General features: G+C 38.5%; 1 protein-coding gene across 3 annotated transcripts in view; it reads right to left on the bottom strand.

The window, feature by feature from the left end:
- The window catches only part of SNX24 (sorting nexin 24), a 163,256-nt gene extending 147,310 nt beyond the window's left edge, over positions 1-15,946 (bottom strand). Inside the window, exon 1 of one of the 3 annotated variants that reach the window (XM_079145689.1) lies at positions 15,602-15,946. Coding sequence is in view for 2 of the 3 variants with exons in the window: in XM_079145686.1 (XP_079001812.1) it covers positions 15,602-15,661 (60 nt within the window). In the remaining variant the exon portion in view is untranslated. The remainder of the gene's footprint in view (positions 1-15,601) is intronic. The other 2 variants (XM_079145686.1, XM_079145691.1) reach the window with 2 other exon arrangements.
- Positions 15,947-22,975: the final 7,029 nt, after the last annotated feature.

Below are 22,975 nucleotides of genomic sequence, written 5' to 3'. Positions count from 1 at the left end.
CTTGCTTTTTTCAATGCTATCTCAGATTATTTCTGTAAAACAATAAATTGAAAAGGTACAGACAGTGAATTGAGTCTGATGTAAAAAACACCTGATTTCCATACAAACTATGAAATTAAGTAAGGCAATCATATATTTTAACCATTTCTTACAGGAAAGTTCAGTATCATTGACTTTTAAAATATGGTCTCCACTAATATCCTAAGCTAATTTCAATCCTATTCCTAATAATTAGTACTTGAGAAGGAATTTAAGATAATATTTAAAAGTTAATTAAAAACAGTGTAAGCATTCATGTCAGTCAAGCATGACCTTTGCTCTACAATGCATTTAAATGCATGTCACCTTGACCTGTAACATAGCAATGTAAAAAATTTTGGTCAATATAAATCAAATGCACACTAATTTATTCAGCAGGTTTCCTGGTATCTGAATCAACATTAGAAATCTAACCAGTATTTGTTATTCTGTTATTGACAAAAAGAAGCATATTTAAATGATAACAAGTACTCATGGGTGTCATTTGGAAGTTAAATTGTTCCCCAAGGACAGCTTCCATAAATGGTTTCACTTAAAGGTCACTTACCACCAAATTATGAACAACTGTTGCATTTATTAGTGCAGGCTCAATAGTTTGGAAGCTGCAGTCATCAATTTTTACTGACAATAAGATCTAATTGTTCACTGACAATAAGCCTGAAACACAGACCCACTCTATAAACTTTTATTCCCTGCACTATGATCACATTTTAATAACTGGAATGCAAACTTTCCATAGGTATGCATCTGATGAAAAACCTTCCAATTGCAGGAAAAACACGATATAGTTTAAAATAAACATCAGATAATAACATACAAAACCTTGTGTTCTCATGTTATATTCATCTGAACTAAAACCAAAGAGAAAGAAATAACATTATTTATTAACGAAGAATATACTTCACTTTTAGAAGGCAATTGATGGTTAATTTGATGTGTCAACTTGACTGGACCATGAGGTAACGCGGATATTTGCTCAAACATTACTCTGGGTGCTCCTGTGTATGTTTACAGGATATTTACATTTAAATCTGTACACTAGGGCAGACAGCCTCCATAATGTGGGTGGGCCTTTTTAAGTTTCAGAGGCAACATACTCCTCATTAAGGTGTATTACTCCAGGCCATTTACCAAGTGACCTGAAAAGGTCCTAGTTTTGAGGTTCAGAGTAAGGGAAGCCTCAGCAATAGATCCAGGCTGCCATGTAAGATGCTTTTCTACTTGGGCCATGTGAACTAGCATATAGGATGGGACTTGAATTATCAGTGGCAAGTAGGGAGGCTGTCTGGAGCCTTCAGGAGGTTGCCAATAGGTGAATTACAGTCCATGCTCCTAGAATTTTGGAGCAAAACTACATCTTCTGTGAATAACTACTTTCCTTTTGAGTAACAGCTTTTAGCCTACTATTGGGACTTAGTGGAGACTGAACACTTAACCAAGGGCTAGTAAGTTACCAGGAGCTCCAAGCTGTCCATCGTGGACAGGGTGTTACCTGACCCACTAGACCATAAAGTGGGGCATGGAAAGCAGCATTCCACCATCAAATAGAAGTGTGCAGATGGTTCTGCCCAGTATGCAAGTGGAGAGCTCCAGCACTACAGAGCCTCTCCAGAACTGTACTACACAGAAATCTTCTCAGTGAGTAGAAATTCGAATAGTGCACCTATTGTGCACTTTCCTTGGAAGAAGTTAAAGTCAGACATATGATTACATACTAACTCAGAAGCTGTGACCAGATGGTTTAAATGGATGGTCAGGGACTCAGAAAAAACATGGTTAGAAAAGTGAGGACAAAGAAATTGGGGGGAAAGTATGTGGTTATACCTTACGGAGTGGGTAAAGGACATAAAGATATATGTCCCATGTGAATGCTCACCAAAGAGGATTTTAATAAATGAGTAGATAAAATGATCTGTTTTGTGGATACCAGCCCCCCTCTTACCCTAGTCACACCTAGTGGACTCATGAACAAAGTGGTCATGGTGGTGGGGATGGAAGTTATGGCAACAGAGTCAACATTGAGCCTCCAATAGGGTATCATTCCCTTGGTGATCAGCCAGCTACCTAATGGCAGGTTGATTACACTAAACCACTTTTATTACAGAAGGGGTGCTATTTTGACCTTACTTAATACTGTACACAATGCCTCAGCAAAAACTACCATTTGGAGACTTAGATTGCCTTAGTCACTGTTACAGTATTCCATACAGCATTGCTTCTGAACAAGGAATTCACATAGCAAATCAAGTATAGCAATGGGTCCATGACCACAGAATTCACTGGGCTACCAAATTCCTCAACATGGCGAGGTAGCTGACTTGGTAAGGCAGTACAGCCTTTTGAACACTCTGCTGGGCAAAGGCAAGGTTCTTTAGAAGACTATACATACTCTGAATCAGCATCTAATAGATGGCACTGTTTCTCTCGTAGCCGGGAATCACAGGTCCAGGAATCAATGGATGGAAATGGGAGTGGTTATCACTCACCCTCATTTTTATGCACTAGCATAATAGCAATGAACCATAGCAAAACTTTTCCTTCCTGTCCCCATGCCTTCAGGCTGGACTGGCCAAATCCCAAAGAAAGGAATACTTCCACTAAGGGACACAACAATAAGCCCATTGAACTGGAAGCTAAGGCTGCTGCTTGCCACTTAAGGATGTTGGTTCATATATCCTTACATCTCTGAATCAACAAAGAAGTCACTAAGCTGGGGGATGACTGGTCCTGACTACCAAATGGAAATTGGTACTACTCTATAGTGAAGGTAAGGAAGAGCAGTAATATAGGAGATCCCTGGGGTATAGTATTATCAGCCCCTGTGATTAAAGCCAAAGAAAAACTACAGTAACACAATTCAAGCAGGACAACTAGTGGCCTAGAGCTTTTAGGGATGAAGGTTTGGTCACCCCATCAAATAAAGAAACATGGCCAGCTGAGGTACTTGCTGACAGCACAGAAAGTACAGAATGGGTAGTGGAAAAAGGTGGTTACGAGTACCAGTCACAACCACAAGAGTTAGAGGAATGGGGATCGTATCATCATGATCATGCCCTCCCTATTTTGTTCTGAATATGTTTGTTGGTTCATACATTAAGCAAATGTCTTTTCTTTCCTCTCTTATCCCCTTATCATGTAACATAGGATATATTAATTTTATATCTCAGTAGACTATTGTTAATTTTCCACCATAGTACTTAAGTTACGGGTTATTAAGGAGAAGAGGAACCTTGTTATTGTCTTTATCTCGAGATTAAGTAGTGTAGGGATTTTTATATGGGTGCCAAGTTAACAAGGAGTGGATTTGTGATGATTTTTTTTTTAATTGTAAACAAATGGGATACATGTTGTTTCTCTGTTTGTACATGGTGTAAAGGCATACCATTTGTGTAATCTTAAATTTACATAGAGCAACGTTGTTTGATTCATTCTGTTATTTTTCCCTTCCCCCCACCCCTCCCACCCCTCTTTTCCCTCTATACAGTCCTTCCTTCCTCCATACTTGCCCCCCTCCCTAACCCTAACTTTAACCCTAACACTAACTGTGATGATTAATTCTATGTGTCAACATCATTGCACCACAGGGTACCCAGATATTCATTCAAACATTTCAAATTCAGCATGTCCCAAAATGGAGCTTCTGATATTTTCCCTAAAATTGTCTCTGCCCATGTTCTTCCACTTCTCAGGATAAGGTGCCAATATTCTTCCACTTGCTCAGATAAAAAAACTTAGAGTCACCCTGTCCCTCACTTTTTCTTACACTCCAAATCCAATTCCTTAGGAGATGGATCCCCTTGACTCCAATACCAAAATCTATGCACAACCCCACCATCTTCCGCCTCTTGCACCTACAGAACTGTTCTAAGCCATCATCATCTTTCACTTGGGTTATTAAAACGGCTTCCTAACTGAGCTTCCTGTGAAAGTCTACTGTCTACACCAAATGAGAGAAAGGCTTTTAAAGCATAACTCAAGTAACCAACAGGTGACCTCCAGGAGGACAGGGAGTTTTATCTGCTTTCTTCTTGACTGTGACCTCAGCATCTAGAACAGTGGTTGGTGATCAGTAAGAACTTGCTGAATCACATCACCTGCCTGCTTCTGTAGTGACCTTGGCATTGCCACCTGGTCTAGTGGCTATGCCTCCTGCTTCTCATCACTCCCTTCAGGTTATCCCCCTCCCCATGCTACTTATGACCTTATCTCCTCTTACCCTCTATTCTCTTCCAGCATTCCAACCCCAGTGCTTCTAATCCTAAAGCACACTGAGTATACTCCTACCTCCTGTTCTCTGCACGTGCTGTTCTACCTAAAACTTTCTTCCCTAGATAACTGCAGGACTCACCATCCCCCACCTCCTTCAGGTGTCTGTCACAATGTCACATTCCCAGTGAGGTCTTCTCTGATGATGTCCCAGCACTCTGTATCTCCCTTTCCTTTTTTATTTTTCCCCACGGTGCCTATCACTGAGATGCTATATATAATTTAGTTATCATGTTTATTACTGTCCCTCTGCCATCAACTGAAATGAAAGTTCTTTGAAAAAGAGTTGTGTAAACAGACGTTAGCTGTTCTGTTCGCTGCCATATCCCAGGCAAGCAAATTACTGCCTGCCAATAGGTCATCAATAAATATTTGCAAAAAACTGAATGACTTGTTTCCATTTTCTCTTGACATTGTAAATAATGCTATAATGAACAACTTTATATGTATATCTTTGTACATTTATGAATACAGAACAAAAAGTGGGAAGGTTGGGTCAAAGGGTAAATATCTTATTTAATAAATATTGCCAAATTAATCTCCAAATCAGCCTCATCAACAGTGTTACAGAACCAACCCCTGCTCACCTCCATTCTCATTAGTACTGGTGTTTTATTTGCTTTTTGTAGTACTGGGGGTTAAATCAGGGTGTGCTATCACTGGGCTCTACCCCTAGTGCTTTTTTTTTTTTTTATTTTAAGACAGGGTCTCACTAAGTTGCCCAGAATGGCCTCGAACTTGCAATCCTCCTGCCTCGGCTTCCCCAGGCAGCCTCCACAGTCACTGGGATTACCGGCATGTGCAATCACACCTGACACAAAATTATTTTTTTAAAAATCCTTAAAAATACAGAATGAGAATGAGTAATCAGTTGGTATCATAAGCAGAGAAGAATAACCTAATTACTTTTAAAATACTGTCATTTATATACTCCTACTAGGAGAGATCTGGGAACAAAATAATTTGTTTAAAAATATTCTTAAGTTGCTGTTGATGGTTGTGCTGGTATTATAATTAAGACATTTATGTGTATAATAAAGGATAAAATAAATTGTTAATCATCTAGTATTCTATTGGTCTCAGCAATTAAACAACTAAGACCAGTGTGGGAGAAAAAAGACATAGTTGACAACTGAAAAGACTCTGGGGAAAAATTCTGTTATCCTCAACTTATCCTGTATTTTATCTTAAAAAAAAAAAAAAAAAAAAAAAGAAGTTCTAGCTTTGACCACTAAAAAGATCTAGAAACTTCATAAACTCCATACATACCTAGTGTCCAGACTGTGGTTTCTAAATATCATTTAAATAAATAAAACAACCAAAGATCTTTAGGGAAAATAGCTAATTTCAGATCTGGGGTGGGAATGTAAAAGAAGGCCAGGAATATCTAGTTGTCCTCAAAAACTACACAAGGCTGCATTAATGGCACAGCTCTCAAGTGAAAAAGGACAAACTGAAATTGGAAAAAGATAAATGAACAAGCATGTAAAATAATAAATGTAAATAGACTGATCAAATATGCCACATCCACAATTTCATAACAAATTTAGGTAAAAATGGATTGATACTTGTGATGCCAATGAATTACTGCTCATTTTTAAATGACTATTAAATGACTGTGGCTATCTTTTAAAGGGCGAATCAGTGTGTTATGGTTTGTATATAAGGTGTTCCCCCCAAATTCCTGTGTTAATGCAGAAATGTTCAGAGTTGAAATGACTGGATCCTCAGGGCTATACTCAGTCCAAACTGCTTTGAACGGACCAACTGAGCGGTAGCTGTAGGCAGGGACTACAGGGGAGTGGCTGGAGGAGGTGGGTCACTGGGGGTGTGCCCTGGAAGGATACATCTGCCCTGTGGCCCCTTCCCCTCTCTCTCTGCCTCCTGGCCACCATAAATTGAGCTGTGCTCCTTTTGCCATGCCCTTCTGCCATGATGTTCCATCTCACCTTGGGCCCAGAGTCAACCCACCATGAATTAAAGCTCTGAAACCGTGAGCCAAAATAAACCTTCCCCTCTTGTTCTTGTTGGGTATTTTGGCCACCAAGGCTAAAAGCTAACACACTTTATGTTTTAGATATATAAATATCTGAATATAATATATTTGCAGATATTTGCTTCAAACTGAAAAGAGGGAGGTTGTACAAGAGGTTGTAGGAAAGAGTAAGAAATAAAATTGAGCGCATAATTTTTTTAAAAATTAAAAAAAAAAATTTTTTTTTTAGTTGTAGATGGACACAATACCTTTATTTTATTTATTTATTTTTATGTGATGCTGAGGATCGAACCCAGTGCCTTGCATGTGCAAGTTGGTAGCTCTGCCACTGAGCCATGTCCCCAGCCCCTTGAGCTCATAATTTTGAAAACTGAGTAGAGGGTCATTATTCTCTACTGCTGTAAATGTTTAAATGTTCATAATAAACAGCTACGTTTAATGGGAAGGAGCAAAGTAACAACAAAAAATAACTATGTAAAGAAATATACAAAGTAAAATAACAAAAAATTCAATCGAAAATCTAAATTTGTACTACAAAACCTACATAAGAATGCAAGGCATGATCCTGACAGCTCCGTTGTCCTGAGGGGATAGGACATGGAAAAGAATGGAGAAAAAAGAGAAATATGTCTTCCTATGGCCTCTATACTATATCCTAGTTATTTATAAAAAATATTTTAGCTTTTATGACCATGAACAAAGCATGTCTAGACTAGAAAACTGAATCTTAACTGAACCCAGTTTGAACATTATAATAAGAATACCAGTTGGTTATATGTAATTGTCATCTCTGAAGTACTTCCAAGTATTTGCAAAGGGTTTTTTTTTTAATTTTTTATAAAATGGAGTTTTGTTAATATTAATGATTTACATTAAAGAACTTAAAAAAAAAAATAAGAAAATTTCAAGGCAGTCCCTACTTGAATAATAGGAATACATCACAAACACAGGTAGAGGTACTTCTTAATCCTCAAACCAGTCCTATAAGTAAGGTAAGTACTACAGTATTAACCTCTTTTACTGACATAAGAAAATGGGAGATTAAGTAGCTTCCCCAAAGTCAGATGTGTGCAAAATGGAGGAGGCAAGATTTGATTATAGACAGCTGGAGTCCAGTCTGGGCTTTCCATCATAAACTGGTGAACTATTATAAATAAGCTCATGCCAAAGGCAAAAATTATCCAGAAAACATCCGAAATAACCAAAATTTATTTTAATCTCTATAGGTTCATCTCTAGTAATATGTCTGGATCATTTTTGAGACACAATGTCCTACAATTTGGAACACTAACTTTGCATCAGATCACAGCAGACTAAAGTAAATGCAATGTGGTATTCTGGATTGGATCCCAGATCAGAAAAAAGACAATAATAGAAAAACTGGTGAAACCCAAATAAAGTCTGGAGTATAGTTTTAGTTATAAACCAGTGTTAGTTTCCTTGTTTTGACAAATGTACCACAGTAATGTAGTATGCTAAATGGGGGAAACTGTGTGAGGGGCATAAAGGAACTCTATTAATGTTCAACTTTTGTGCAAATCTAAATTTATTTCTACATAAAAGTTTAGGATAAACAGAAAATAACAACTAAAAAATAATAGATTAAAATGCATTTCTACCTCAATGAGAATAAACAGTACCCTCATATTCCAAAGCACCAAATTTCTAAATATCCATTCTTTTGTACCAATTTTGATTTTTATTATTATAAAATTTTTATTAGACTGGGGATTAAACCTAAGCAAGTGCTTTTCCACTGAGTTACAGCTCTAGCCTTATTTTGATTTTTAGATGTATGCAATAATCACTCTAGGTTTGTTAGTGTTCAAACTATATTTACTCAAAGGTAATATATCTTACACATGCTTGATTTAATCATCCAACAAAATATTTAATGTGTGCTTCTGCTATGTCCTTACCAAAAATTAGGCACTGTGCCAACTGTGTCCTTGTTACACAAAGGCCTCCTTCATCAAATATGTTTATAATGGGTGATGGGAAGACTTCATTGCACACCTTGTAGTTTCACTGACATCTTTCTGCCCTTCTTCCACATAAGTGCTCTTGGGGATGGGTGGCAAGAATGGACTGAGTCATTCCCAGCTCCAGAAAGGCTCCCTATTTTAACTCCATCTGGTTAACCCATCCTCCTTGTCCTGGTGATTGATTCTATAATGCTGGCCTCAGCCAATCAGTACAAAGAATTCCCCTGGCAACAGTACTGATTGAGAAACAGGGCTGATAAGGAGATATGAAAAGAGATTTGCTCAGAGTTGTAAGGAAAAAGAAAAAAAAAAAAAAAAAAAAACCCTTATTATTAGGAATGCCCTCTCTCTGCATGTTCAAAAAACTAAATGACTACAACTTCTATCACTATTTTGTTACCAGGTAGAAGTTACTCTGAGAATAAAAACAGAGACTTGATCAAGTGTCCAGATCCCCTCAACCTCTCAGGCTCATTTGTGAAATTATAAAATGGCAGAAACAATAAAAGGTAAACCACTGTTAATTCCAAGCAAAACATTACAGAGCAATTATGTTAAAAACTGGGAATTGAATGATATTAAGGTATTGCCAATATTTACATTTTGGTTATGTTTTTAAAAGTCTTTACCTGTCAGATATTCATAGTGAAATATTTACAGGTGAAATTGTGCCTTAGATTTGCTTTAAAATACTTCAGAATTGCCAGGTATGGTGGTACACATCTGTAATCTGAGCAACCTGGGCTGCTAAGGCAGGATATTGCAAATTCAAGGTTAGCCTGGGAAACTTAATAAGACCCTGTATTGAAGTAAAAAATAAAAAGTGTTGATGATGTAGCTCAGTGGTAGAATGTCCCCAGATTGAATTCCCAGTACTGGGGTGGGGCACAGTGTGGGGGTCTTTAGAATTACAAAAATATAGAGAATGAGGGGTGCTAAGTGAAATAAGAATTATAAAATAATGAAGGTGAGGAATGGTTAAATAATGGTTCATTATATTTTTCAATTTTTGCATTTCAATCCATAAAAACTTTTAAAACAATGATCCCTGCATGCATCACAATACAATGATAATGTACATATGAATTTTGCCTTATGTAATGAAGAACATGATCTATTTTAAAGTGTACATTAAGTAAACAATTGATCCCAGATCCCAAGAAAAAGATGTATTTGTACAAAGACAACTAGTGCTAATCATAATCCTGATACCATAATCTCAAATGTTGAAAATCCCCAAAGACCAAAACCCCTAGAGGCAAAAAAAAAAAAAAAAAAATCCCAAAATCACAATCTCAAAAGAGTAAATGCTGAAATCCTGAAAGCTAAAATCCCCCAAACTGCAATTCCCATTCAGGAAAAAAATAAAGTTATGGAAGAGAGGTTGAAAGCTGAATTCAGGAGGAGTTGGTCCATTTTTAGTCAAACGAGGAGAGGTGCATACTCCAATGGAACAAATACCTAGAAAACTGGTAAAGCATTATTTGGGTTTATCTATTAGGGGCTTCCAGAGGGTATTAGTGAAAGATAAATTACATTGGTGAAAGATAAAATTTCTCAAAACCTCAGCTCTGTGTGACTATCTATGTGATAGTAACCCACCTACCTGGTTTTTAATCAGTCTTGTCAAGACTTAGGTCAGCTGTTTCGGTATTTCAGATGATCACAGATCAAAAGCTGAGTGTACTCAAAAACTGGGTGAACCAATCATATTGACTAGCATTTATAAATTCTCTTGACCCATTTCTTTAAGTCTGCTCATAACTGTTCTATTTATGCAAATATTTGCATACTGGCATGCTTATGCTTGCAAAAATATGTAATTCTTGTCTATTTTATTGCATAAAATGGCTTGTGAAGTGTTCTGTCTTATCTACATGTTTCTTAAATAAATCTTTTTTAAATAAATGCAAATAGGGGCTGGGGAGATAGCTCAGTTGGTAGAGTGCTTGCCTTGCAAGCACAAGGCCCTGGGTTCGAACCCCAGCACCACAAAAAAACAAAAACAAAAAAAACAAAAAAAAAAAAAAAAAAAAAAAAAAAAAAGAAAACATCTTGCTGATAAATGCAAATAAATGTCTTTGAAAATTTTTCAAATTATGTTTTCCAGAACTGTATTTAGAAATTTGGGTCTCTGGGTATTTATTTTAGATTTGAGGACTTTTGATCCTTTGGGATTTTATCTTTTGATATTTTTGCATTTGGGACTGTGCCTGTCCAGGTTATGGCACAAATGCAAGCACAGTATATGCAGACAGTCACAGACATTTAAAATGGAATTGAAAAATTACCTAAGTCAATGCTTTGATTTTATACCTATAGAAACTGAAATCTAATTTCAAATTTTGTGTTGTTACCTAATTCTAGTTTTGTGTAATTCTAGTTTCAAGTTTTGTTGTTCTTACAAATGATACATTTTTTAAAATGGAAAATGCTTGCCTAACCTGGTATCCAAGTCCTGCTTATTCTCAGGTCCATTAAATTGTTCTCCTCACCTTGCAAGACCACTCAGAAGCATCTGGCACTTTCCCCCTTGTAAAGCACACACACACACATCTTCTCTTGCCACCTCACACACCTGGATTTCTTTCTCCCTACAGAGGCTACACTAGGACTTCTTTGCTCACACAAGTTCCAAGACTTTACTTTCAGCTCTTCCTCTTTCCTTACTCACTCTGCATGTGTTTTTGCATCTCCTATGCTGAATGATCCCTTCGAGTCATATTTCCAGCCCAGGCCTCTAAATACTCTGAACTACACCTATAACCAAAAAAACCATCTGACTTCCTAATGAAATATACCCCTGCTTCCATTCTTATACTGGCATCTGTATCCATGGGAGTCACTCAGCTGCCTCATATCCAGTCACTGGGCACTGGAGATTCTTAGAGTCATCCTGTCCTTTACATGTTCAAAGCTAAAGTCTTAGTTCTGGCCTTTATCTTCTCCATCCTGGTTATCTGCAAGTGTCTCTTACTGATGAGAGAGCTACAGGTCACTGCCATGGTCTGAATGTTTCTGTCCTGTCTCCCCCAAATTCATATATTGAAACCCTAACTCCAAGGTGACAGACAGTGTTAGGAGGGAAGGCCTTTGGGAGATGACTAGGTCATGAGGACTTTAATGGAATCAGTGCCCTTATAAAATAAGTTCAAGGGAGCTCTTTACTCCATTCCCCCAAATGAGGACCCAGCAGGCAAGCACTATCTAAGACCTAGGGAATGGGCCGCCATCAGATACTGAATCAGACAGCACCTTGATCTTGTACTTCCCAGCCTCTCATAGAACTGTGAGAAATGGATTTCTGTGATGTGTAAACTACCCAGCTTATGATATTTTTGTCATCACAGCCCAAATTGGTTAAGACAGTCATCTAAAAGTAATGCAAGTCATGTTACTTCCTTCCTTGAAACTCGCAGGAGACTAACTGCCTGAGGTCAAAGTTCATACTCCCTTTCTAGCAAAGTTCATTCTCCCTTTAGAGCTCTCAAAGCTCCCAACCTGGTTTCCACACCTCTTTCTGGAATCACTTTGCACAATCCCTGCTACTTACTTGAGATTTGTCTGCACCTGCCCCTCACCTAATCCACTGAGCTGCTTCATGCACCAAGATAATTGTTCTTCTGATTTTCTTCTGCCATTAGAAGATTCAATCATTCATTATTCAACAAGGCACATACTGAATCCTCATAGCAGGGAATCGGTAAAGAAGTAAACTACTGGAGAGGAGGAAGGTATGAAAGAATAATCTTCCCCGAAAGTAACATTTGAATTTAGTCATAGTAACATTTTGCTACTATAATATCTGCAGTATCCGTTCATACTTCTTTGTAAACAAAACTGATTTAAAAGTGTCTTTTTAAATTTTATTCATGTAAGTGCATCTGGGAGTTTAAAATGCCTTTTCCCTGAGATGAGAGTTTCACCCTGCATTTCCTCTTTCTAAAATTCATGATCCTAGCAAAATGCTAATCAGATTTCAAAGTCAGCATTCCTACGCACCCCACCCCAATTACTCCACTCTGCAGACCAGAACTGACTTCTCCCTCCCTGGGGCCCCTAATAGAGGGCTCCAGTAGGTAACACAGTATCCTAACCTTTTTCTAGGGTTGGTGCTCCAAGGCATTCCTAAGTGAACAAAGAAGCCCTAAGGGAAGGAATAACAGCCTTCTATCTCTTACTTCCTCACCAATACAGTGCAGCTCCACAGTAAATATTTAAATGACTGCATAAATTTACTCTTAAAAAGATAAATTACTTTGAACATTAAGCATAAATTTCTATACACCATTTGAATAACAATAGAGCAAAATCTGTACAAATATTAAAGGGCCTGAAGTACCACTTTTAGTTAATGTTTTAAGAAATCCTAGTAATGGGCATAAAAGAGCATTTACAGATATACCATTATTAAAGTGATAACGCTTCAAAAAAACAAGCAGATACAAGGATGTCCTATTCTAACATTAAATATAATTGCTAAAAATTAGCAAAGGTCAATGGCCATAAACAGTCACCCAGCTAAAGAAATTATGGTACATTCCTTCTGTGGAAGATTCCTTCACTAGTAGGCACAAGGAGGAGTCTGGAGGTCAACTCATTCATGTTAACACTAAAAATGTCTGTCTGTATGTTATGGGGTAAAGGTTATAATAAAAATTGGCCACTTATTCATTAAAAAGATATGTCTTCATAGTGTGGGGAAAAATATTTAAGAACACCCTCCAACACATTATCTCTTAGGGCATGGGACTCTTTCTTATGAGGCAGGAAGAACCATCCATTTCTACTCTAAAACTTCCTAACACTGAATTTGTTGTAACATTTAAGAAATTTTAAATACAAGCATAATCACTATGGTTAAAAAGCACACTAAAGTACACACTGTTTTACTAGTTACCTATTTAAGAAACATGATATATTTTAATTCTCTTTTCTTTTTAAGCTGAAATATTATTCACAGCTCTAACCCCAGCACCTGGAATAGGAACGTAGAGCAGGCACTCATTAATTTGTTGATAAATGAATCACATGGCTCTATAATTATAAAATCTGTTACTCATAAGGAACAAAGTATCTAATAGCCAGTTCACAAACACACACACAAAAAGAAACACTTTTAAAGGTATCTTAACAGTTTGACTACAAATTTAGGTTATATACTTTTTTAAGTGAACTTTTAAAGAGCACACAAACTGTTTATCATATACGCAGTCTTCAAACTATCAAGTTTACCCAAAAAGGGACTTCAAATCAGTTTAATTCACAACCTGGAATTTGGAACATGCCTGGTCACACATACAAGCAAATTTTCACAGCATAGGAAAAAAATCCTCACAGTACCTACACTACCACCACCACCACCACCTCTCAGGCCTTATCTTTGGGGGCATGAGACTCCCAGCAGGGAAGAGGAACTATTTGTTTCTACTTTAAACTTTTCTGTCAAGGAATTTGTTACAATTGGACTTAAATTTTTAATATTTAAAACAGAAACATAATTGCTAAGTAATAAATATTTTAAAACTTTTTGAGGGTGGACACAGATCTTCTATTAAAAGAAAATCAATAGGAAGCAATGAGCTTTCCCATTATTTAATCTTCAAGTCCTAAACAAATCTCCCCAATGGTAGATCCTGTCAATGATATTGATGGGAGAGGAAAGACTTGGAAGAATCAAAGACAAGCAAGGTTTTAAGCTTAAGAGACTTGGACAAAACCTCCAAGGAAAAGCCTTGAATGGGTTCAAGTCCAATTGTTTTTAAGGAATATATGGAATATTTAACCAAATGTTAACCCACTGGAATAGATTTATATAAATAATGGCCACTATTGAGCACAGCTCCCTCTCACTGAAATTTCCTCCCCATGAAAAGCACTTGGAGTATTTGTTTTGGGAAAGTTGGATCCAGAAACCTACTTAATTCTAAAAATCACCACACACCCTTCCCGCCCCGCAATCACTGCTCTTAATTCTAAAATCTTCCTTTGTGAGGGTGATTTAGTTTTCACTAGGAAAGCATAAGGACTTAAAAGGACTGTAACCAAACACCCACAATATTTAGAGATGGGGAGGGACCTTAAAGTACTTAACCAAATCAGTATCACTGGTGCTTAGCAAGTGAGTTTATTAGCTGTGAATAAAATTAATAATTCTTTCAGCATGCTCGCTGCAATCTTCCTTCAACCTTAAATATCTCCAAAAGATCCCAACAGGTCCTGAAAAGAACATTTTTTAAAAGTATATTTATGCCTGCTAGTTCTTAGGGTTAGAAGTGTCAAGATAGATCTTTATACATTTTATAAAGACTACCATAAGCCTACAGCAAATATCCTATTCAACATCATAAAAGGAAGCACCATAATAGTGTCAGTAACTTTACCACAATTATTGCTTGACATTTTGCAGGAAGCCCTAAACAAAGTAATAAGATGAGTAAAAGAAATAAAAAGTACAAGTATCAGATAGGTAGAGAGAAAACTAAGATAATTAGGTAAGTAGAACTGAACGGGAAATTAACTCTTTGAAGGTCTACGCACCCCGATGTGTTTCCCCAAATAGCAATGACTGACTGCGTACAGATGTTTAAATTCACTGGGAATCTAACAGTTCACTCACTGAACTTGTTGCTGAAAGGGCGCATGCCCTTGTTCCTGCCCTTTCCTTCACTCTTTGCGATCAGGAACCCAGTTTCCCATTTCCTGGTGACCACAAACCTACGGATGGAACAGGTGCTCAGTCCTTGATTTTGCCTTTTCATGCCACTGCAGAACTAAAGAAGAGGAAGAAAACTTTGGAAACCTTCTGAAATCAACACATGTGTTTACTCTGGCTAATAAACAGCTACCAAAGGTGATTTTAAACAAGTAACATGTTTTTCATCGAAACGGATCCTACAGAACTAGGAAGCCACCAAGAACCTGCCGCGAAGCTACTTCTGTCTGGACAGAAGGAGTAGCTGTGCCAGAAAAGAACGCAGCCCATCCTGGGCTCCAGAGGGCAGGCGGCGAGGAGAATGCCAAGCTGCCGCGTCGGAGCACTCCAGTCCCAGCGCCGCTGCCCGGAGGCCGAGAGCCGGGCCAGGATGGGGGAGGGATGGACTCCAAGGGTCGCGGGTCGCCCACTGCAGCCTCACCGGGGAGGGGCGCCCGTTTCCTTGACGACCATGCCGGGGCGCAGCCCTGCTGGGCCGGGGGAGGGGCGAGGGGAGCGAGGGGACCCCTGCGCAGGGGCGGCGGCGGCTGGAGGCACCTCCCGGGCGCAGCCGCCGCCAGCAGGCTCGCGTGGTCCCGTCCGGGCGCAGCCCGCGCCTACCGTGTATCCCCGCTCCAGGTCACTCTCCTCGTAGCGAAAGGACGGGATGTAGACCTCCATGGCCGAGCCAGCCGGCCGGCGGAGGGCGAGCAGGGGGCGGGCTCACGGCTGCGGCCGCCGCTCCGCCCCCGGCCCGGCCGCCCCGCCTCCCGCTCCCTTTGCCGGCGTGGCCCGAGGCTGAGCGGCCGCGACCCTGGTCAGCGCGCCGACCCACTGCCGCCGCGCGCCGGGCGTGCCGGGGGCCGGACCGGGACCGGGGAGCGTAGTGCAAGGCTCCAGGCGCCTGGGTTTCGGGCCTAATGGGCGGCAGAGATCAGCTGGGCCCGGTGGAGGCGGGGCCTGAAAACCTGAGTCTGCAGAAAAGGGGTGTGCGCGCCGCCGCGCCGGGCGCCAGGACAGGGCCGCACCCGGCACTCCCTGCCCTTGGGGCTCCCAAGGGAGCGTGGTTTGCAATTTGCCAGACGCCATCCCTAGCAGATTAAAAGACAGCACAGAATAGAAAATGATGGAATTTCTAAAATTTTGTTTTGGTTGGCTGAATTTTCGTTTTTGCTCTGCTGGCATCAACAGCAATGAACCCTCCAACTTTAGAAAAGATTCCTTTTACTCTGATTCAAGGGTCTGCGTCCCATTCTGAGTTAACCCGAGTTAGCCACTGAACCTGGGACTAGTATTGTACTGCACAGTTGGAAAGTCCACCAGCCACTGACATAAACGCTCTGGCTTCTAGCTCAGGTTCTCAAGTGCTGCCTCTAAGGAGCTGTAAGTGTTATTTAACTATGAGAGAAAATAGAAGAGGAAAAATAAATAAATAAGGGGACCTAACCATGTCTCTTGGACCCAATCCTATCCTGAAAATACCTAAAAGATTATAATAATGGCCCAGTTGAGGAAACTTGATTATCAAGTTACACTAGGAAACACTGAGTTTTTTTTTTTTTTTTTTTTTTTTTTTCCTTAGGTGAGAGCGTGAAGCAAAATAGAAACTTGGATGTCACTTGTGGGTCACTGAGAAATTATTTCAGTCAGCCCCTTGGGTGGTTGGGGGAGCTCCAAAACTGACCTGCCATTGAGCTTTCTGGGCTACAGGCAACAGCTGCACCTAACAGTTTACACTTGAGGGCGAAGGGCTTTTCTACTTGACAAACTCTAGAGTTTACAGGGATCCTAAGTCATGGAGTAGAGGACTAACCCAGCTGCTTGCTTTAAGAATTTCCCTGATGTGTTGGGCTGGGTTGTGGTTCAGTGGTAGAGTGATTGCCTGGAATGTGTGAGGCACTGGATTTAATCCTCAGCTCCACATAAAAATAAATAAACAAAATGAAGGTATTGTGTCCATCTATAACTAAAAAATAAAAAATAAAAAAAAGAATTTCCCTGATGTGGATTCTGCAAAGTTCTATAGGTTAGTTTTATCCGAAAATTCATTTTTGTAGCTTAGAACCTATGTACTTGAAGCTCCAGGGTATAGATGGTTTCCTCTCTAAACTCCATGACTTGACTGTGCACTGTGACTAAGCCAGCTTTCTTCTTTTTTCAAACAGGTTTTAAAGAGGTTCAATTTAAATTGGGTAAACTAATAGAAGTAAAATGTCTTTAAAATTAACTCACAAGTCTCTAGGTGGTCACACTAATAAAATATTAATGTTTATAAAATGTCTAACATCAATTTTTCTAGGACTTTTCTTCAACAGGAAAGAAATGACAAATAGTGTTTACACTAGTCTGACATCTTGTTTTTTTTTACACTTGTCTGATATCTTGTTTTTTTTACAATAAGATGAGTGAATTAAAGTCGACATGTATGGGATTACTCAAATGTGTTAGAGACATCTAATCAATTTACAATGTTATCCCATAGAGTAACATACTTAAAAACATTATTCTTTGTATATTAAATGTGTTCATATTTTCCAGGTATACAAGCCTTTAAAGCAGAAAATTTATCAAGCTGCTATTCTCCAAATTAAACTTGTCTATAATGGTAAACCTATCATTTAATGTTCTATTAAAGGACTTGTCATCAATAGGGTATATGTAAAATTTGTTAAAGTTATAGAGAGCCTGATTTGTTTAAAGGTTAAGCATGAAAGCATTTTACCACTTTGTCACACAAAAGGATATAATATTAAATTGTGTTTATTAATGTTCATATAGACTCAGGAGTCAATATATGTAAACTTCTTAAAATGACATTTAAGAAAGAGTGTAATACGCAGTAGCAAAAATGGGACAACAGTGACTGAAATTGGGGTCTCTGATGACCTCATGGCTGTGGCATGCCTGGTGCCTAGGAGTCCTCCTGTGCAGGGGCACAAGATGCCTAACTGCTGTGGCAGTACATTGATCTCAGGCACACAGCTCTTGGGCAGGAAGGAATTCTTTTGCTAGATAACCAGTGTTTCATCAGCTCCCTTCTCTAGTTTCTGCCCACCTTACAGTAACTTTGGAACCTAACATTGCACATATGTAAAGTTGCTGACATAACTCTTTAGATCCGCATTTCCATCAGAGAACAGAGCTCCATCTGATCTCAGCTTAATTTTCAAAATCTGTGTTTATAACCCTTTATTTTCTAATACTCCTTTGCCCCTCACTGAAAAGCCCCACATTACCTGAGATAAGGCTCTGCCTCACAACCGTGCTACACATTACATTGACTCCAAAGTAAGCCTGACTTTAACTCATTTAAAGTTGTGTATAAAAGTTTGATGTTTGTTGTAAAGAGTACTGTGATCTCAAATGGGAACTCAGCCAAAATTCAAGATAGCTATTGCACAAACCGAGTGTTTTACTGTTGGTGATTCCATTTTGTATTTTCCTTGTAAACTCTAATTGTTGCCTGATCAATATTTTGCAGAAGTATTGCTTCAAGAGCGAACACTGTAAATTAACTTGGAATAGTAAGCCATCACCTATAGGACAGATAATGTAAACCCCAATTAGATAAAAGGGGGTAAATAACTGTAAAGTCATAGACATTGAATTTAAAGCCCAGTTCTCTTACTTTATGACTGGTGAGACTGACTTGCTTGGTGGTTAAGATCAAACTTAGAGATTGAGATTAAATACAGAGGTCAAGAAAAGTCCATATTTGGGTCTTGCCCTCAAAGTCCGCCTGAACCCAGGGAACAAGAGGACTTCTCTAAGGAGGTTTGCAACTCTGGGTCACACAACCTCCTGAGCAAGGAGATTGATGAGGCCACTAGAGGAAAAGCCAATCAGTGCACCTGCTGCAGAGGAGGGTCAAGGAAAAAGGGAGACATCCCTGGTGCTTTCAAGGAAAGCCACCTCATCAAAGAGACCCTGCCTAACCAATGGCACTAATGGAGCTAAGAAGCTGCTCTTAAGTTCTCTATGAGTGACCCCTGTGGGAACTCAGCTGACTCTTTAACAGACAGGAACAGGTCACTTTGACCACCTTGATCTTAAACACCTAGCAAAACAGTTAAAACCAAAATATAGCTATTCTTGGGCATTTAAAAGAAATAACACTTAAATGTAACGTAAGATGTACACTTGTGTTAGCCCACTAGAATAAAGACTAAAAGCTACAAAAGAGAGATTCTTAGGCAAATGTGCCTGATAACTATCAAGAGAAACTGCCAGAGTCAGAAGTTTTTAGTCAGTTTAAGGCCTACAGACACAGTTAGGCTTAATCTATGTTTGCTAGTATCTCTACTAAATGTTGTGTTTACATTCCTGATAACCTAGACAATGTTAAAGTTCCCAAATAAAGGCCTTGTCCCCTCCAGCCTTTGCTAGGCCTTGTTATGGGAGCAACTTCTCAGTTCTTCCACCCCCTGGTGAGGAATTATTGACTTCTGTCATCTTTATGATATGCATTGGCATGTTCCAGATTCTGTAACATTTATATTGTATCAATCTCATTTCAGTACTCATGTCTTTTTGTTCTTCTCTCATAGAAGCGCCCACCCCCAGATGCCTTTACAACCTGCTCTTCCCCAACCGGACTTCTACCATGGACCCCTCAATTGACCCGATTACTAAAAAGGGAACTCCAAACTGCTTGCCCCACGCTGCCCCCTTCCAGCTCGAAGAAGCCAGATCGGTCAACACCCCCTTTCCCTACAGCAGTGAAGGAGTTCCTAGAATTAGAGGGGTAAATGAAGTCAGAATTGGGGACAGGCAGTTAGTGTAGAAATAGGGGATCAGTCAAACCAAGGAAATGAAGTCCATGAAAACCATCTGCCTTTGGAAGTCTGGAAGGAGAATGGACTTTTTACATCTCACCTGCAAAACCAACCCCAGTCACTTAGGAAGGAGAGAGAAGGTTTCAAAAAGAACCGGAGAGCAAAAGATTTTCTTATAAAAAAAGAAATGGGGGAATGTAATGTATAAAGCTGCTCTTCTGCCCATCAGGTGCAGCCATTTTCCCTGCTTCCCAACCATTTGTCAATCTGTGAACATCCTAGCTAGCTATTGGTTCATCACTCAGCTTCCAAGTATCCTTCTCCGATACTGGTCCCCTGTTAACCTGATGGAATTCAGCTGTTTACTCTAGCTTCCCCACCATCTTTTCCCTTTCTTCTGTCTGTCCTCCTCACTTTTCTCTATCCTCCTGGCTTTTCACTCTCTCTAGCGCACGCCCTTTCTTTTCCTTTCTCTTTTCCTCTCATTTTCTCTCTTACCCTACAGGGAGACACTCTGTTTGCTTAATAAACTCCCTTATGTGATTAAAAAAAAAAAAAAAAAACTCTCATTATCTCCTGCTTGGCCTACAAATAACATTTAAATATTCATCTTTACAAAACCAAAGGAATACAGCAAGTACTACTCTAGGTACTATCATATACTTCATCTAATTTAAGCATTTTTTTATTTTTATTTTTTTGTACTGGAGTTTGAACCCAGGGGCACTGTCCTACTGAGTTATATCCCCAGCCCTTTCTATTTTTTGCCTTTTTATTTTTTGAGACAGTGCCTCACTAAGTTGCTCACACTTGTGATCCTCCTGCCCCAGCCTCCTCAGGCACTGACATTACAGGTGTGCACCACTGCACCTGGTTTATTTATTCTTCATAACAACCCACGAGGAAGTTATGTGTGATAGGATGCAATAGAACTGTCAAAGACTTGGAAGTGGTGTTTCCGTTTTTTATTTTCAAAATAATAACAATTAATGATGGCAGAAGACACCCTCCCCTGCAATTTCAAGATTGGTTAAAGCAGATACTATAACCCAGGACTCTATAGTGATGAAATTCTAAAGCCAGATGCTGATCAAACTGCTGCTGCTGCTGTTCCTCCTACTCTTCCTCCTTCCATCTCTTCCTTTTCCTTTTCCTTTTGCTCTTCTTCCTTATAAGTTTTCACATTTTCATGCTGTTACCCAGGCTGGTCTGGAATTCCTGGGCTCAAACAATCTTCCTGACTCAGCCTCTTGAATAGCTGGAATTACAAACATGCACCATGGCACCCAGCTTGATCAAGTTTTCATATGCTTTCTACGCTTTACTTCTAAAACAGCCTGCCAGTAGTCTGGCATATATTTTTGAAATGGCATGGCCCAACCATTTACCCACTGGACCTAGGAGGCAGAAATGTGAGGGCCCATGAAAATCTGACAGATGGTACAAATGAAATCTGTTTTCTGTATTTTTCTAATGGCTGTGTATAATTTACTTTTGTGTTTCTGAAAATTTATACAGGTTATTGATGTGCTGGTTTGTTCTTGAGGGTCTATCAGCCCAGCCATAAGTGATACTGTTACAAACTTAATTATTATAAATGGATTACTAAAAGCTCAGAGATAATAAGTAACTATGAAATTGTGGGCTGATAATTGGTCAAATTTCTAACCAATTTCTGTGAGTCCACCAGAGAAAAGCATAGCACCAAAATAAGAGAACACAGTAAATGCATTTTCCTGTTGTTCCTATGTATCTTTTAGTCTGACTCTACAGTTTATGACAGTCCAGCTAAAAAACTTTTCCTCAAAACATCAGTAAAAAAAAAAAAAAAAAAAAAAAATATGGCAGCTGGGATTGGTGGTGCACACCTATAATCCCAGCTACTTGGGGAGGCTGATATAAAAGGATCACAAGTTTGAGGCAAGTGATGGCAACTTAACAAGACCCTATCTCAAAATAAAATAAAAAGGACTGGGGATGTAGTTCAGTGGTAAAGCACTTGCTAGCATACATGAGGCTGCTGGGTTCTACCCCAGTGCTACACATGGTCATGTGCACTAATAAAGCAAGTATCTGCTAGTAAAAGTAAATAGTTTGAGTAAGTAAAATAATACAATTGTATTAGAATGTGGGTATAAAATATTATAGTAAAAGTACCACATTATCTAGTATTGGGTAGAAATACACTTGAGCAAACTGAATGATAAGTTGCTTTAAATACCAAATTATTTAGAAATTTTGACTAAATTGACTTAATCTCAATACTATATGTGTAGCATTCAATTGTCAGTTTAACACATTAGGACCAAGTAAGGTTTATCCCAGAAATGTGAAGATGGCTAAAAATTAGGAAATTTGTTGGCATATTTCTCAATATTGTCAGATTAGAAAAGAAAAAATCCTAATAGATCCTGAGAAAATTTAATAAAGTAATACATGTATTCCTATTAATTTTCAGACTAGAAATAGCAAAAAATCTTAAATTTGGCAAAGATTAACTATTATAACCCCATGCAAATATTTGATATCATATGAGAAAGCATAATAATTCTGTCAGTAAATTTTAACACAACTATTGATTGACATTTTGCAGAAAGCCTTAGCAAATGCAAGAAGGCACATAAAAAAGAGGTGCTGATACTGGTTAGGAACAGAGAAAATTAAGTTCTTTATAGATGAAATGATTATCTACATAGAACAGAATCATTAAAAAATTACTGGAACTAGTGAAAGAGTTTCATAAGGTGCCAGATATTAAATCAACATATAAACATCAATACATTTTATATTTGACAGCTTTTTCATATACGAACATTAACCAATTAGAAAATTACATAAAAAACATAAAAACATAAAGATTTTATTAATGATAGCATTATAATTTAAATATCTAAGGATGAACTTAAGAAAAACACACAAGATCTATATGAAGATGAAAAAAATTAAAGGATATAAAAGAGCTGAATAATAGTTACATCATGTTTTTGAATGTTGATATTTTAAAGATGTAAGTTTTTATAAAAATGATTTATAAGGTTAATACAATCAAAGCCTCCAAGAAGTTAAGAAAAATGACAAGCTGCTTTTAAAGTTCATTTGCAAATGGGAAGCTAGGACATTTTTAAAAAGAAAAAAAGCGAATGAGGTGATAACTTACCCTATGGGACATCAAAACATACTATAAAGCCATAGTAATTAAAGAACATGATCTTGCTGTGGA

The sequence above is a fragment of the Sciurus vulgaris genome, assembly GCF_902686455.1.
Source record: "Sciurus vulgaris genome assembly, chromosome: 6".
In the NCBI taxonomy this organism is placed as follows: Eukaryota; Metazoa; Chordata; class Mammalia; order Rodentia; family Sciuridae; genus Sciurus; species Sciurus vulgaris.
The sequence above is the reverse complement of the archived record's forward strand: the minus strand, read 5'-3'. Positions and strand labels throughout refer to the sequence as shown.